This window comes from Tachysurus vachellii, chromosome 24, assembly GCF_030014155.1.
Source record: "Tachysurus vachellii isolate PV-2020 chromosome 24, HZAU_Pvac_v1, whole genome shotgun sequence".
Taxonomy (NCBI): Eukaryota; Metazoa; Chordata; class Actinopteri; order Siluriformes; family Bagridae; genus Tachysurus; species Tachysurus vachellii.
Window position 1 is genome coordinate 2,357,266 of NC_083483.1, and position 14,544 is coordinate 2,371,809.

Genomic DNA, 14,544 nt, shown 5'->3' on the forward strand with positions numbered 1-14,544 from the left:
GGAGAAGAGCATGCGCGGTCGGCTCTCGAGGGAGCCGGCTGCGTGCATTGTGAGGGTTTCCTTCTGTGCACTCTCCGATCCTGCCTGGCTATATTTTCACAATCAGCTGTGCCTCGTGGTTCGGGTCCTGCATCCGCCAAGGTGGCGCGGCTCCGATCATGGGGTTCGCAGGTCGAGTTAGCGGAGGCGGAGCAAGAGACAGGTGTTCCCCTTTCTCTTGCCCTCTCCCCTGACTCCGGCCAAGCAGGTTTTTCTCTGCACACCATGGCAGTTTTGCAGGCCTACTAGGCTGACCTGCTGGCAGAGCTTGACGGTGGTGAGGGTTTGGGACCTCAGGCGATATCTGAGCTCCGCCGAGCCACTGACCTTGCGCTCCGTGTCACGAAGCAGATGGCATGCTCCATAGGCCGTTCAATGGATGCACTAGTTGCCTAACTGACATAAAGGATGAGGATAAATCCTTTCTCCTGGATGCCCCGGTTTCACCTCAGGGTTTGTTCAGCGATGCAGTGAATATTGTCATCAACAGACACCAGGAGGTGAAACGCCAGTCGGCAGCGTTCAGGGAGTTTCTCCCTCGCCACGGCAAGCAGCCTGGGCCATCATCCAGCCGCTCCCTGCCCCCTTCTAGTTCACTCAGAGCAGTGAAAAAGGTTAGCATGGCGGCCCAGACCCGTCAGGTGAGAGGGGACCTTAGGTCCTTCATTTCAGCCAGGCGAGTCACGAAGGAGTCCTGATGCCTGAGGGCTGGGGTTCCTAGGAGTGTACTATTCAGGAACACTCCCCTACCGCCTGCCCCACCGACTCCACCGTTTCGGGGGCAGTAGGGTCTGTGCCTGTTCTCCTTCCTTGCACAGATCTCCCTGGGTTAGCATCTGCCAGTGCGCTGTTTCAGGGCACCCGGGAGGTCGGTGCAAGGTTGACACCACTGTCGGACAGCCAGGTAGAATGGGAACTCCTGCCTGGGGTGTCTCAGTGGGTCCTGGATACTGTGAGAAAAGGGTACAGGATCCAGTTTTCCGCCTGTCCTCCACGCTTCCAAGGTGTGTTGCCCACGATTGTGGGCGGGCACCAGGCGGTGTTCCTCCAAGAGGAACTCCTCTCGCTTCTGAGGAAAGGGGCCATAGAGCATGTTCCCCTCCCAGAGTGGGACTCCGGCTTTTACAGCCGATATTTTGTTGTTCCCAAGAAGGACGGGAGGCTGCGTCCGATTTTGGACCTGCGGGCTCCGAACTGTACTTTGAAGACCTACAAGTTCAAGATGGTGAAGTTCAAGCTTATTGTGTCCCAGATCAGGTCCAATGACTGTTTTGTGACGATCAACCTCAAAGACGCCTATTTTCACATAGGCAATTCTGCCAGAGCACAGGAGGTTTCTCAAGTTCGCTTTCGGGGGCGAAGCGTACCAGTATTGTGTCCTCCCTTTTGGCCTAGCCCTTTCACCACGCACGTTCATGAAGTGCATGGACGCTGCCCTGGCGTCTCCAGGGCATCCGTGTACTGAATTACCTGGACGACTGGCTCATTCTGGCCAGTCATCGAGACAATGTGCTTGCTCACATGAGGTCTTTAGGCCTCAGGCTGAACCCAGGAAAGTGTGTGCTTTCTCCATCTCAAAGAACCACCTTTCTGGGAGTAGTTTGGGACTCCACCACGATGCAGGCACATCTGTCTCCCACTCGGGTGGCTTCCATCTTGTCAGCAGTGAAAGCTATTCAGCTAGGCCGAGGCCTCTCTGTCACCGAGGCACAGAGGGTGCTTGGTCTCATGTCAACAGCAGCCAACGGTATCCCTTTTGGTCTGCTTCACATGAGGCCATTCCAGCTCTGGCACAGGGATGCGGGCTTTCATCCCTGCAGACATCCCCTCAAGGTTATAAGGGTTATGTTCCATGGGCTTCGTACCCTTCTTATGTGGAGGAAACCCCGGTTCCTGGCCTTGGGTCCCACTCTAGGGGCATGTCACCGTTGCAGGACTCTTTCGACGAATGCCTCACTTTCAGGCTGGGGAGTGGCCTTGGATGGCCGCCCGGCCCAGGGTCTATGGGAGGGCCCCTATCTCTCTGGCACATAAATTGCCTGGAGATGAGGGCTGTTTCTAGTGTTGAGACACTTTCTCCCACACCTCAGGGGCTGCCATGTCTTAGTATAGAGCGGTTTTCATTCCAGGGTGTGTAAATTGGGAGGCAGACTTCCTGTCAAGGCAGGTGCTGAGGCCCGGGGAGTGGCATCTCTACCCCCACGTGGTGGAGCAAATTTGGCAGATTTTCGGCCAGGCGGAAGTGGATTTGTTCACCTACGAGGAGTCGACCCACTGTCCGCTGTGGTTCTCCCTCTCTCATCCGGCCTCGTTGGGCCTGGATGCCTTGGTATGGACGTGGCTGAGGCTCCATCTGTACGCCTTTCCCCTGGTAGCTCTGCTCCCGCAAGTCCTATCCAGAGTGCGCCATGACCGAGTCAACCTTCTCCTGGTTGCCCCTTGTTGGCCCTCTCGAGTTTGGTTCACGGACCTTATCTCCCTCCTGAACGGCACTCCATGGGAGGTTCCCGTCAGGAGGTATCTCCTCTCCCAGGTGCAGGGGGCAATCCTACACCCCCACCCCGAGATGTGGAAGCTTTGGGTCTGGCCCCTGAGGGGAACCAGTTCTTAGAGGCAGGCTTCTCATCTGAGGTGGCAGAGACTCTGCTGAATGCTAGGGTTACCTCCATTAGGAAGCTGTATGCTCTGAAGTGGAGGTTTTTTAGCCTCTGGTGTGATGAACACTGTCAGGATCCAGTCCACTGCCCGGTCGGTTCAGTGCTGGAGTTCCTGCAGTCTTGCTTTTCTCTGGGCCTGTTCCCATCTACTTTAAAGGTGTATGTGGCCGCTATCGCGCGAACCACGAACCTGTCCTCGGGGCCTCCTTGGGTAGGCACCCTCTGGTCTCTCGCTTTCTGCGTAGTGTCAGGCAACTGAGGCCTTACTGTAGACCATGCCATCAATCCTGGGACTTCTCTGTGGTCCAGGAGGGACTGCTGAAAGCCCCCTTTGAGCCCATGGAGTCAGCCTCTGAGAAGTTTCTGACCCTGAAATTGGCTCTGCTTCTAGCCTTGGCATCTCTCAAAAGAGTAGGTGATTTACTGGCTTTGTCGATCACCCCCACCTGCCTAGAATTTTCCCCTGGCATGTCCAAGGCTATTCTGCACCCCAGGGCAGGATATGTCCCTAAGGTGCCCAGGATGGCGGGTTGTCCAATCATCCTGCAGGCCTACTGTCCCCCGCCCCATGAGTTGGCGGAACAGGAGAGGCTGCATTTGCTTTGCCCAGTAAGGGCCTTGAGGGCTTATGTCCACCGCTCTAGCTTGTGGCGTAACTCCTCCGCCCTTTTTGTCTGTTTTGGGGGCCGGAATAGGGGTAATCCGGTTTCCAAACAGCGCCTGGCACACTGGGTAGTGGAGGCCATTACTCAGGCCTATGAGGTGTGTGGTCTCGCTTCGCCTCTAGGCATCAGGGCCTACTCTACTAGGGGTATTGCCTCGTCCAGTGTCTTGGCCAGGGGTGTCCCCCTTGAAGATATTTGTGCTGCGGCAGGATGGTCCTCTCCGCACACCTTTATCAGGTTCTATGGCCTGGACTTGGACCCCACTCCGGGGTCGCAGGTCCTGCAGGGCCTTTAATGTTCTGTTTCCAGACTGTTCGTACTCTCTCGCGGCCTCTGGCGCAGTCATCGACCGGTGCGTGGCGGCGTGGGTATTGGCGTTCCCATAGCGTCAGCCCTGACGCAGCGTCGAATTCCCTTGAAAGGAAACTACACCAGGTTACGTATGTAACCCGGTTCCCTTAACAGGGAGCAGAAGACGCTGCGTCGCTGGCCACGCCCCGGGAGTCCTCTCGCGCTTCCTTCAGATAAATTGAAGCTGCAGCAGCATGACGTAGATGCCCTTATATGGACTTGCTGGCACGTAATCACTTCGTCATGTGTCCTTTCCGAGCCATTAAATTGCGTGTGTGCACACAGAGCTTCAGACACAACTTCCTCAAAGAAGCATTCCCATTGCGTCAGCACTGAAGCAGCGTCTCGTTCCCTTCTCAGGGAACCAGGTTACATATGTAACCTGGTGTAGTTATTCTTCTTCACAAAATCTACAGTTCTGTTTAGTGAAAGTGGTTTAGTTTGATTACAAATTTAAACCTTACCCTAAGTCTTAGCCCTGCGTGATTGTGATGTATGTTTGTGACTTGGAACACAAAACACAGAAATACACTAAAACACAAACTTTAAATGTACTTTTATTTGATAGGAAACTGGCAGCAGTCATTACGATCCATATACTTACACATTAAAGAAACAAGTGCTCAGAAATCCCAAGTATAGAAACCATCAACATGTCATTATGCAGACATCCTGATAAGAAATTCAGATCTCTATATATATATACAAAATGAAAACAAAATATATAAAAGAATAATGATGATTTTAACATAACTGTTTACATGGCTTGGTGTTCTAAACTTTCTGCATAGGTGTAAATGAGCTGAATATGATATAGTTCTTTATTCATAGAACGCAAACGATAAACAATTAAATGTACAAACCAACACACTGTAGTTTAAACATCAGGTTAATAGATTTTACCTACATTACCCAGAAACCCCTGTATTAAGAAGAACAGTCAGTACTAGTAGTAATAATAATAATAATAATAAATAATAATAATAATAATAATAATAATAATAATAATAATAATAATAATAATAATAATAATAATCAGAAATGTGTAGAAGAGTATAAATGAGACATTACAGTAGATCAGCTGATGCCGGACACAGATGGTGGACCACAACTTGTCTTCAGTCTTCATGTTTAATAAAACATATCTTCAAACAAAAACCAAAAAAAGAATTTTAAATGCAATATCAAAAATGTACAGTAAAACCCAAGCATACAAAAACACTGTGACTAACCATCATAGGTAGAGCAGATGAAGTTGAGCTTCTGGCTCTCAGGCAGCTCGATCCACTTCTGCTCTCCTCCAGACTGCACTGCTCCGCTTCTCTTCTCATGACTACAGTCTTCATTCCAGGTCCCATTCCCTGGTGCCCAGCCCTGATAGCAGATTATTGATCCAACAACCCAGAACCAGACCCGCTGGGCGCAGTCGTGACGCAGGCCGAGCCACACGTGTTCAGTGGAGGCGTTTTGAGTCACTTCCTTCACCCAGAGCTGCATCTCCTCTGTGCACACTGACACCAGGTCATGATGATGGTTCCTGCAGTATGTCAGAGCTTCCCACCAGGTCTTATTCTCCTTAATCAGGATCAGTTTATCTGGAAAAAAGAGGCAGCATTCAATAAAAGCTAAAGTGAACATTTACAACCCAATAGTTTTCATCTCATCTTTAGCCAAAGAAGATTTAAACAGGAATCTGGAAAAATATTCTGAAAATATTGTTAATATAAATATTTTTTTCTACAAATTTTATAAAAAAATGTTTGTTAATATAAATAAAAAGTCTGATTTGATAAAAAGGTTTAATTATCTCTCTCATATCCATTTGTCATTGTATTTATAAAACAAAGTGTATTGTATACATTTGATGATAATACAAAACAGCGTCAGTAATCTTTAATAAATAAAAAAAAAATTAATCCACATAATGTAACTCACTCTCATGGCAGATGAACGGGAGTTTTTCTGTGCAGTTCACATCAGTCCAGTAACGTTGCTCAGACTCAGACACTGCAGCACAGATCAAACTTCCACTGGGTTTGTCAGAGCTCCAGTATCTGAATGTGGAGTTTCTCTGATCTGACCAATTCCAGGAGTCATTAAACAGACCGATCCAAACATCTGAACCTTTAATCACCCTCCTGATCTCCTCATTCTCAGTTTGGTTCCTCACACTGACCAGGTCGGTGTATTTCTCTCTGCAGTAGGTCTGAGCATCGTACCAGCTCTTTTTAGCATTAATAAATACATATTTATTAGTGTTTGTGTTTTTTTCTGAAAATAAAAATTTTCAACTCATTCATGAGTTTATTAGATTTTTGCATCTAATGTCAATAAAATAACTTTAACAAAAAAGTGAAGAAGAAAAATCAAGACCAATAACGAATACAATTAGAGACAGAATTTTAGAATTATATTTTCATTACTATAACATTATAAAATTTATTAACTTTTTATTAACATCTCTTACCTTCATAACATACAAAAGAATTCAATGTTTCACATTGTTTATCATTCCCATAATTTATTGGAGTACCTATTTTCCACACAGTACTCGTTTCCCCCAGCATTATTTGGTTCATCACTCTCCCAGTGTGTGTAAGTGACTCCGTCTCTGTAGAAAGTTTGGTCTTCCAGAGACCACATCCATCTCCCACGTCCCGCTCTCTGTAGACCAATCCAAGCTTTCTTTGCATTTTCCTTCATCAGTGTGTGATTCAGCTTCTTCATCTCGCCCATGTTGCTGATGGTTGCCAGATCAGTGTAATTCTCTCTGCAATAAGTCTGAGCTTCAGTCCAGGTTTTAATCTCATTCACAAAGTGATAGCGATGAGGAATATATGCTCCTGTACCACATACTACTGTGAAAAACATAAGAAAGAGACGTGTTATTGCAAGATGCTATGATAAGATTTTAAAATGTTATCTTTTACTTTCAAAATCAGTTTTATTTTATTTTTATTTCCTGGAATAACAGACCAACCAACATTATTATAGCCTCATGGTTTTAAGGTTCTTAAATGTGCTAGGTAAAATATGTCAAGTAAAAGTTCCACCATAAAACATTGTACACTTAATAAACAAAAGTGGTTTTTAAAATCTGTTTATTTAATTTTTTATTTGCACTCGGTCATTTTTTATTTCATGGAATCAGAAACAGAAACTAAATCATGACAAAATTTATTATAATATAACATTAGCTAAGCAGCTAGAAATAAATTCAAGTTGTTCAACATCAACATGATAATTTAATCCATGAAAACTGGCTAAATGTTTCTTGTGCGATTCTTTATTTTGTTTGTAATCAGATCATCAAATGTCTCTTTACACTTCATAATAAAACACTTGTGTCTCTGTTTATGTTTCATTCAGCTTGGAGTCACCCTAAGTGATGCTGTTATTAGAAAGATTACAGTCTGCTTTTTGTAGATTTATGTGAAATATTCATGAGGTCAGGTGCATATTAAGATTATTAACTTAAATATATTTTAGTGCTAAGTTTGTGCTAAGACGGAAGTATCGGACTTTCACCACCGGTACATCAGCAGATTTTTCACCCACTTTTAAGCTGCACAATACTTCAGCATTGAGGGCTTCATTTCTTGATACAAAAATAGCCTCAGATTACAAAGAGAAAAAAATAATGTCCAAACTTGTTTAAAACTTAAACTAAAGAGTAAATACAAGAATTGGCATCAAAATAAAGTCCCACCCAAGTCATTTATAGCACCACATTCACAGAGTATGTCATTTACTTTTAAATAACACACACACACACACACACACACACACACACACACACACACACACACACACACACACACACTGTGTACATTGTGTACACACTGACCTGAGAAGAGCAGAGTCACTGAAACGAGGCGAACCATATCTGTAAAGAAATTGTCAAAAAAACATTTCCAACATTACACCTTATGAATTAACAATCTGACTCTTTCTATGTTCTGTTATCAGTTATATTACTGTAGTAAACAGTTATTAATTCATCAGCTTCTCTCTCTCTCACATAAATAAAACACAAATAAAAACATGAATAAATCGATATCCGTACCTCATGTATGTCATGTACTTCACACAGGGTGTGTGTTACGAGTGTTCTTCTGTTCTTCACCTCACTTTGTGCACCTGAACCTAACAAATCTCTTATTATACAGTATTACTGTCCTCTTTTAATCCCACCCATCACTTTACATTTTCCCTTAGGTACAGATGTTATCTCAGTATCTGCTGTTCATCAGAGTTTTTATGTTGTTGTGTCGCTGTTGTTATGTGTTTTCTTTTTGGAACATATTTGAATGACAGATATATCTGTGCTCATAGTTACAGAATAAAGCCTGAGGGGTTTTCTATGCATTTGGATAAACAAAAGACAGGTGAACAGAAAGAGTTACATTTCAAGGATAGAAAATGTGAACTTGGGGGCACGGTGGCTTAGTGGTTAGCACGTTCGCCTCACACCTCCAGGGTTGGGGTTCGATGTTCATCATGGTCTGACGTAAGGTGCTTTTACTTTGCTAAGTGATAGGAATTCTGGTTTTCCTGGTACAGAAGCTCATAAAGGCCTAAATTCCTATAGAATTCCATTCAAAATGCTGAAGTTTTATATCTCATTAGGATTTCAGGCTATTTTCAACAAACTCAGGCAACTCCTTTAGACTATTTTAATTAAGATGTATTTTTGAACCGGCAGGTGACTGAATATCCCAAAAATTCCTATAGACTTACATTGATGATGTCTTAGCTCTCACACATGCCTACCTATCTATCTATCTATCTATCTATCTATCTATCTATCTATCTATCGTGACGGCAGCACATGCACCCCCGCAAATGAATGGAGGAAAAAACGCACCTCGGCCACTGCATCGGCAACCAAGAAGCGGGAGAGTGTAAAAGGCGGCACTTCAGCACCTTGTCCAGCAGCGCTAAGCGCGAAATCCTGAACTTCAGCACCGTGGCCAGCGCCGCGGGGAGTGACAGCGAGGCGGGGCGGCCGAAACTCCTGCCGAAAAGCACGGGCCAATCAAGAGTGCCGCTGGAGCATTCACCCTCCAGGAGGAAAGCACAGCAGGAAGCGAGGCTCAGCGGCTAGAGAGGGGCAAAGGGGGTGTGCCTAACGAGACTAATGCTGGTTGTCTTTCTGATATTCTTTTACAGACACATCCAGCAGTCCCGGGACTTCAAATTGCCAGCTGAGCCTTCGCTACGCTCCTGGAGAGGACTGCTTCACCTCTACCCTGCCGCCCCCCTCCTACGGCCTAGGTTTGAAGCCTGGACTTCTGCCCAAATGCCCCTGCAGCCCTTTAAAGGGAGGAACTATTTACTTTTTTGCCTTTTTCTGGTTTTTGCACTGCATTAAGCTGAGGAGAAAATAAATACCACCCCATTGTTTACTTTAATCCAGTCTCTGTGCCTCTTCTTCCATGTCCCATCTCTCTAAGAGCCTTACACTATCTATCTATCTATCTATCTATCTATCTATCTATTGCTATATCTTCTGTTTAGTGAAAGTGCGTGATTGTGATGTATGTTTGTGACTTGGAACACAAAACACAGAAATACACTAAAACACAAACTTTAAATGTACTTTTATTTGATAGGAAACTGGCAGCAGTCATTACGATCCATATCCTTACACATTAAAGAAACAAGTGCTCAGAAATCCCAGGTATAGAAACCATCAACATGTCATTATGCAGACATCCTGATAAGAAATTCAGATGTCTAAAATATAAACAATTGAGAACTGTAAAAAAAAATGTATGTGTATGTATATATATATATATTCTTATATATAAATGACAGTTTTTGTTTTATTATATATATATATGAGGTTTGAGAGATTGTAAAGTATAAAGTATCACACCGGTAGGCAGACCTTGTCCTGGTTCCAGTCATGATTCGGGTGGCTGAATTTTAAACCAGCTGTAATTTATTTAGGGTAGCGTTTGAGACCCCGACCAGCAAACATTACAATAATCAATAAGAGAAAACACAAAGATGTTGATCAACTCTTCAGCCACCGGGAGTGACAGCACAGGACACAATTTGGCAATGTTTCTTAAATGAAAGAATGATGTCTTTACAGTGTTCTGAACATGGGGAACAAATGTTAAATATGCATCAAATATCACCCCTAAATTTTTCAATTTTGTTTGGAATTCGAGTGTAGAGCCATCCACACTTAAAGTTAAAGATCCGGCCTTACGTAACTGGTAGGGTGAACCAATGAGCATTACCTTCGTCTTGTCACTGTTCAGACACAAGAAATTTCCAGACATCCATTTTTTTATCTCAGAGATACATTGAGAGAGAAAAGACACAACCACATTAACATCAGGTTTTGAACGTACATAAACCTGAGTGTCATCTGCATAAAAGTGAAAGTTGAGACCAAGTGATCTTAAAAGTTGACCCAATGGATAATAATTTATTAATAAGAAAAGTCAAAAATAATAATAATAATAATAATAATAATAATAATAATAATAATAATAATAATAATAATAATAATGAGCCTTGTGTGTGTGGAGTTTGCATGTTCCTCCCCCGGTCCAAAGACATGCATGGTAGGTTGATTGGCATCTCTGAAAAATTGTCCGTAGTGTGTGATTGTGTGAGTGAATGATTGTGTGTGTGTGTGCCCTGTGATGGGTTGGCACTCCGTCCAGGGTGTATCCTGCCTTGATGCCCGATGATGCCTGAGATAGGCACAGGCTCCCCGTGACCCGAGGTAGTTCAGATAAGCGGTAGAAAATGAATGAATGAATAATAATAATGTGTAGAAGAGTATAAAGGAGACATTACTGTAGATCAGTTGATGCTGGACACCGATGATGGACCACAACTTCTCCTAAGTCTTCATGTTTAATAAAACATATCTTCAAACGAAAAAAAAATAAATTAAAAAAAAAATTTAAATGCAATATCAAAAATGTGCAGTAAAACCCAAGCATACAAAAACACTGTGACTAACCATCATAGGTAGAGCAGATGAAGTTGAGCTTCTGGCTCTCAGGCAGCTCGATCCACTTCTGCTCTCCTCCAGACTGCACTGCTCCGCTTCTCTTCTCATGACTACAGTCTTCATTCCAGGTCCCATTCCCTGGTGCCCAGCCCTGATAGCAGATTATTGATCCAACAACCCAGAACCAGATCCGCTGGGCACAGTCGTGACGCAGGCCGAGCCACACGTGTTCAGTGGAGGCGTCTTGAGTCACTTCCTTCACCCAGAGCTGCATCTCCTCTGTGCACACTGACACCAGGTCATGATGATGGTTCCTGCAGTATGTCAGAGCTTCCCACCAGGTCAGATTCTCCTTAATCAGGATCAGTTTATCTGGAAAAAAAGAGGCAACATTCAATAAAAGCTAAAGTGAACATTTAAAACCCAAAAGTTTTTCATCTTATCTTTAGCCAAAGAAGTTTTAAACAGGAATCTGGAAATAATATTCTGAAAATACAGAAATTCTACAAATTTGATAAAAAAATTAAATTATCTCTCTCATTATCTCTCTCTTATTTAAAAAACAAAGTGTATTGTATACAGTTCATGATAATACGAAACAGCATCAGTAATCTTTAATAAATTAAAAAAATTAATCCACATCATGTAACTCACTCTCATGGCAGATGAACGGGAGTTTTTCTGTGCAGTTCACATCAGTCCAGTAACGTTGCTCAGACTCAGACACTGCAGCACAGTTCAAACTTCCACTGGGTTTGTCAGATCTCCAGTATCTGAATGTGGAGTTTCTCTGATCTGACCAATTCCAGGAGTCATTAAACAGACCGATCCAAATATCTGAAACATTAATCACCCTCATGATCTCCTCATTCTCAGTTTGGTTCCTCACACTGACCAGGTCGGTGTATTTCTCTCTGCAGTAGGTCTGAGCATCGTACCAGCTCATATTATTATTAATAAATACATATTTATTAGTGTTTGTGTTTTTTTCTGAAAAACATTAATGTACACAATGAACAGCTCATTCATGACTTCATTAGATTTTTGCATCTTATGTCAATAAAAGAACAAAAATCAAGAAAAATAACTAACACAATTAGATCCTCCATTTTAGATTTAGATTTTCATTACTGTAACATTATAAAATTTATTTACTTTTTATTAACATCTCTTACCTTTATAACATACAAAAGGATACAGCATTTTACATTTGTTATCATTCCATAATGTATTATCCTTATTACATGTCACACAGTACTCGTTTCCCCCAGCATTATTTGGTTCCCCACCATTCCAGTTTGTGTAAGTGACTCCGTCTCTGTAGAAAGTTTGGTCTTCCAGAGACCACATCCATCTCCCACGTCCTGCTCTCTGTAGACCAATCCAAGCTTTCTTTGCATTTTCCTTCATCAGTGTGTGATTCAGCTTCTTCATCTCTCCCATGTTGCTGATGGTTGCCAGATCAGTGTATTTCTCTCTGCAGTAAGTCTGAGCTTCAGTCCAGGTTTTATTCTCATTCACAAAGTGATAGCGATGAGGAATATATGCTCCTGTACCACCTACTACTGTGAAAAAGAAAGAGACGTGTTATTGCATGATGCCATGATAAGATTTTAAAATGTTATCTTTTACTTTTAAAATCAGTTTTATTTTATTTTTATTTCCTGGAATAACAGACCAACCCTTCACATTATTATAGCCTCATGGTTTTAAGGTTCTTAAATGTGCTAGGTAAAATATGTCAAGTAAAAGTTCCACCATAAAACATTGTACACTTAATAAACAAAAGTGGCTTTTTAAAATCTATTTTTTTTTTAATTTGCACTTGGTCATTTTTTTATGGGTCCATCATGACAAAATTCATTATAATATAAAAAAAGAAAAAAGAAAGATTACAGTCTGCTTTTTGTAGATTTATGTGAAATATTCATGAGGTCAGGTGCATATTAAGTATATTAACTTAAATATATTTTAGTGCTAAGTTTGTGCTAAGACGGAAATATCGGACTTTCACCACCGGTACATCAGCAGATTTTTCACCCACTTTTAAGCTGCACAATACTTCAGCACTGAGGGCTTCATTTGTTGATACAAAAATAGCCTCAGATTACAAAGAGAAAAAAATAATGTCCAATCTTGTTTAAAACTTAAACTAAAGAGTAAATACAAGAATTGGCATCAAAATAAAGTCCCAGCCAATTCATTTATAGCCCCACATTCACAGAGTCTGTCATTTACTTTTAAATAACACACACACACACACACACACACACACACACACACACACACACACACACACACACACAGTGTACATTGTATACACACTGACCTGAGAAGAGCAGAGTCACTGAAACGAGGCGAACCATATCTGTAAAGAAATTGTCAAAGAAACATTTCCAACATTACACCTTATGAATTAACAATCTGACTCTTTCTATGTTCTGTTATCAGTTATATTACTGTAGTAAACAGTTATTAATTCATCAGCCTCTCTCTCTCTCTCTCTCTCTCTCACTCTCTTAAAAATGACTAAGGATCTATAAAGAATAAAATCTTCACCATGACTGTTACCAAACACAGACAGATAAGATGTCTTTCATAAATGTCCCTGTGTGAGCTGTTACTATAGAAACAATAACACATTGTGTGTATTAATATGAACCTACTGACTGTGTTATAACCGGAAATATTACCCGAGCCGTGCAGTTATACAAAAATAATTGAAACTTTCTGACCAATCAAATTCAAGAAGCCACCATGCTGTAATACGCACACAAATATATCTAAATATCAATAAAAACATGAATAAATAGATTTCTGTACCTCATGTATGTCATGTACTTCACACAGGGTGTGTGTTACGAGTGTTCTTCTGTTCTTCACCTCACTTTGTGCACCAGAACCTAACAAATCTCGTATTATACAGTATTACTGTCCTCTTTTAATCCTACCCATCACTTTACATTTTCCCTTAGAAACAGATGTTATCTCAGTATCTGCTGTTCATCAGAGTTTTGATGTTGCAGTGTCGCTGTTATGGTTTTTTTTTGGAACATATTTGAATATATCTGTGTGAGATGTTCATATTTACAGAAAAGATTCTGCAGGGTTTTTCCATGACTTTGGATAAACAAAAGAGAGGTGAACAGAAAGAGTTGTATTTAAAGAATGGAGAATGTGAACTTAGTTCTAATTCTTATTATGCAGTCGTATGCAAAAGTTTAGGCACCCCTGACAATTTCCAAGATTTTCATTTATAAATATTTAGGTGTTTGGATCAGCAATTTCATTTTGATCTATCAAATATCTGAAGGACACTAAAGTAATATTTCAGTAGTGAAATGAGGTTTATTGGATTAACAGAAAATGTGCAATATGCATCAAAACGAAATTAGACAGGTGCATAAATTTGGGCACCCTCGCCATTTTGTCAATTTGAATACCTGTAACTACTTAGCACTGATTAATTGAAACACACAATTGGTTTGGTGGCTCATGAAGCCTTGTACGTCATAGACAGGTTCATCCAATCATGAGTAAGGGGATTTAAGGCCAAGTTGTTGTTCTCTTTGACTCTCCTCTGACGAGTGGCAACATGGAGGCCTCAAAACAGCTCTCAAATGACCTGAAAACAAAGATTGTTCAACATTATGGTTTAGGGGAAGGCTACAAAAAGTTATCACAGAGATATAAGCTGTCAGTGTCCACTGTGAGGAACATAGTGAGGAAATGGAAGACCACAGGCACAGTTCTTGTTAAGACCAGAAGTGGCAGGCCACGGAAAATATTGGAGAGGCGAAGGATGGTGAGAATGGTCAAAAACAGCCCACAGACCACCTCCAAAGACCTA

The 14,544-nt window shown here is 42.0% G+C and overlaps 2 protein-coding genes across 3 annotated transcripts; both read right to left on the bottom strand.

Annotated features, from left to right (window-relative positions):
• Positions 1-4,752: 4,752 nt before the first annotated feature.
• Positions 4,753-6,200, bottom strand: LOC132839604 (C-type mannose receptor 2-like). Its single transcript, XM_060860674.1, has 4 exons — positions 6,180-6,200; positions 5,648-5,936; positions 4,945-5,307; positions 4,753-4,857 (listed from the first exon to the last, which is right to left on the bottom strand). Exons 1-4 carry the CDS (start codon positions 6,183-6,185, stop codon positions 4,844-4,846), a joined length of 672 nt encoding a protein of 223 aa, XP_060716657.1. The 5' UTR covers positions 6,186-6,200; the 3' UTR covers positions 4,753-4,843.
• A 3,098-nt stretch (positions 6,201-9,298) lies between these two features.
• Positions 9,299-13,646, bottom strand: LOC132839603 (macrophage mannose receptor 1-like). Of its 2 annotated transcripts, none has more exons than XM_060860673.1 (6): positions 13,518-13,646; positions 13,024-13,062; positions 11,870-12,256; positions 11,349-11,684; positions 10,704-11,066; positions 9,299-10,608 (listed from the first exon to the last, which is right to left on the bottom strand). In XM_060860673.1, the coding sequence occupies exons 2-6, from the start codon at positions 13,058-13,060 to the stop codon at positions 10,595-10,597; spliced, it is 1,137 nt and encodes a 378-aa protein (XP_060716656.1). In that variant the 5' UTR covers positions 13,061-13,062; positions 13,518-13,646; the 3' UTR covers positions 9,299-10,594. The 2 variants fall into 2 exon arrangements, with proteins under 2 accessions (XP_060716656.1, XP_060716655.1); XM_060860672.1 differs by having other exon boundaries at positions 11,870-12,259.
• Between the last annotated feature and the right edge of the window lie 898 nt (positions 13,647-14,544).

Bases quoted from the DNA above. Each gene is read 5' to 3' on its own strand.
- LOC132839604 (XM_060860674.1), bottom strand. The intron at 5,308-5,647 runs GTGAGTTACATT...TCTTTTTTCCAG, and splicing joins CCCGTTCATCTGCCATGAGA to ATAAACTGATCCTGATTAAG.
- LOC132839603 (XM_060860672.1), bottom strand. From the start codon at position 13,060: ATGGTTCGCCTCGTTTCAGTGACTCTGCTCTTCTCAG. The intron at 11,685-11,869 runs GTAAGAGATGTT...AATGTTTTTCAG, and splicing joins TCCTTTTGTATGTTATAAAG to AAAAAAACACAAACACTAAT. The intron at 11,067-11,348 runs GTGAGTTACATG...CTTTTTTTCCAG, and splicing joins CCCGTTCATCTGCCATGAGA to ATAAACTGATCCTGATTAAG.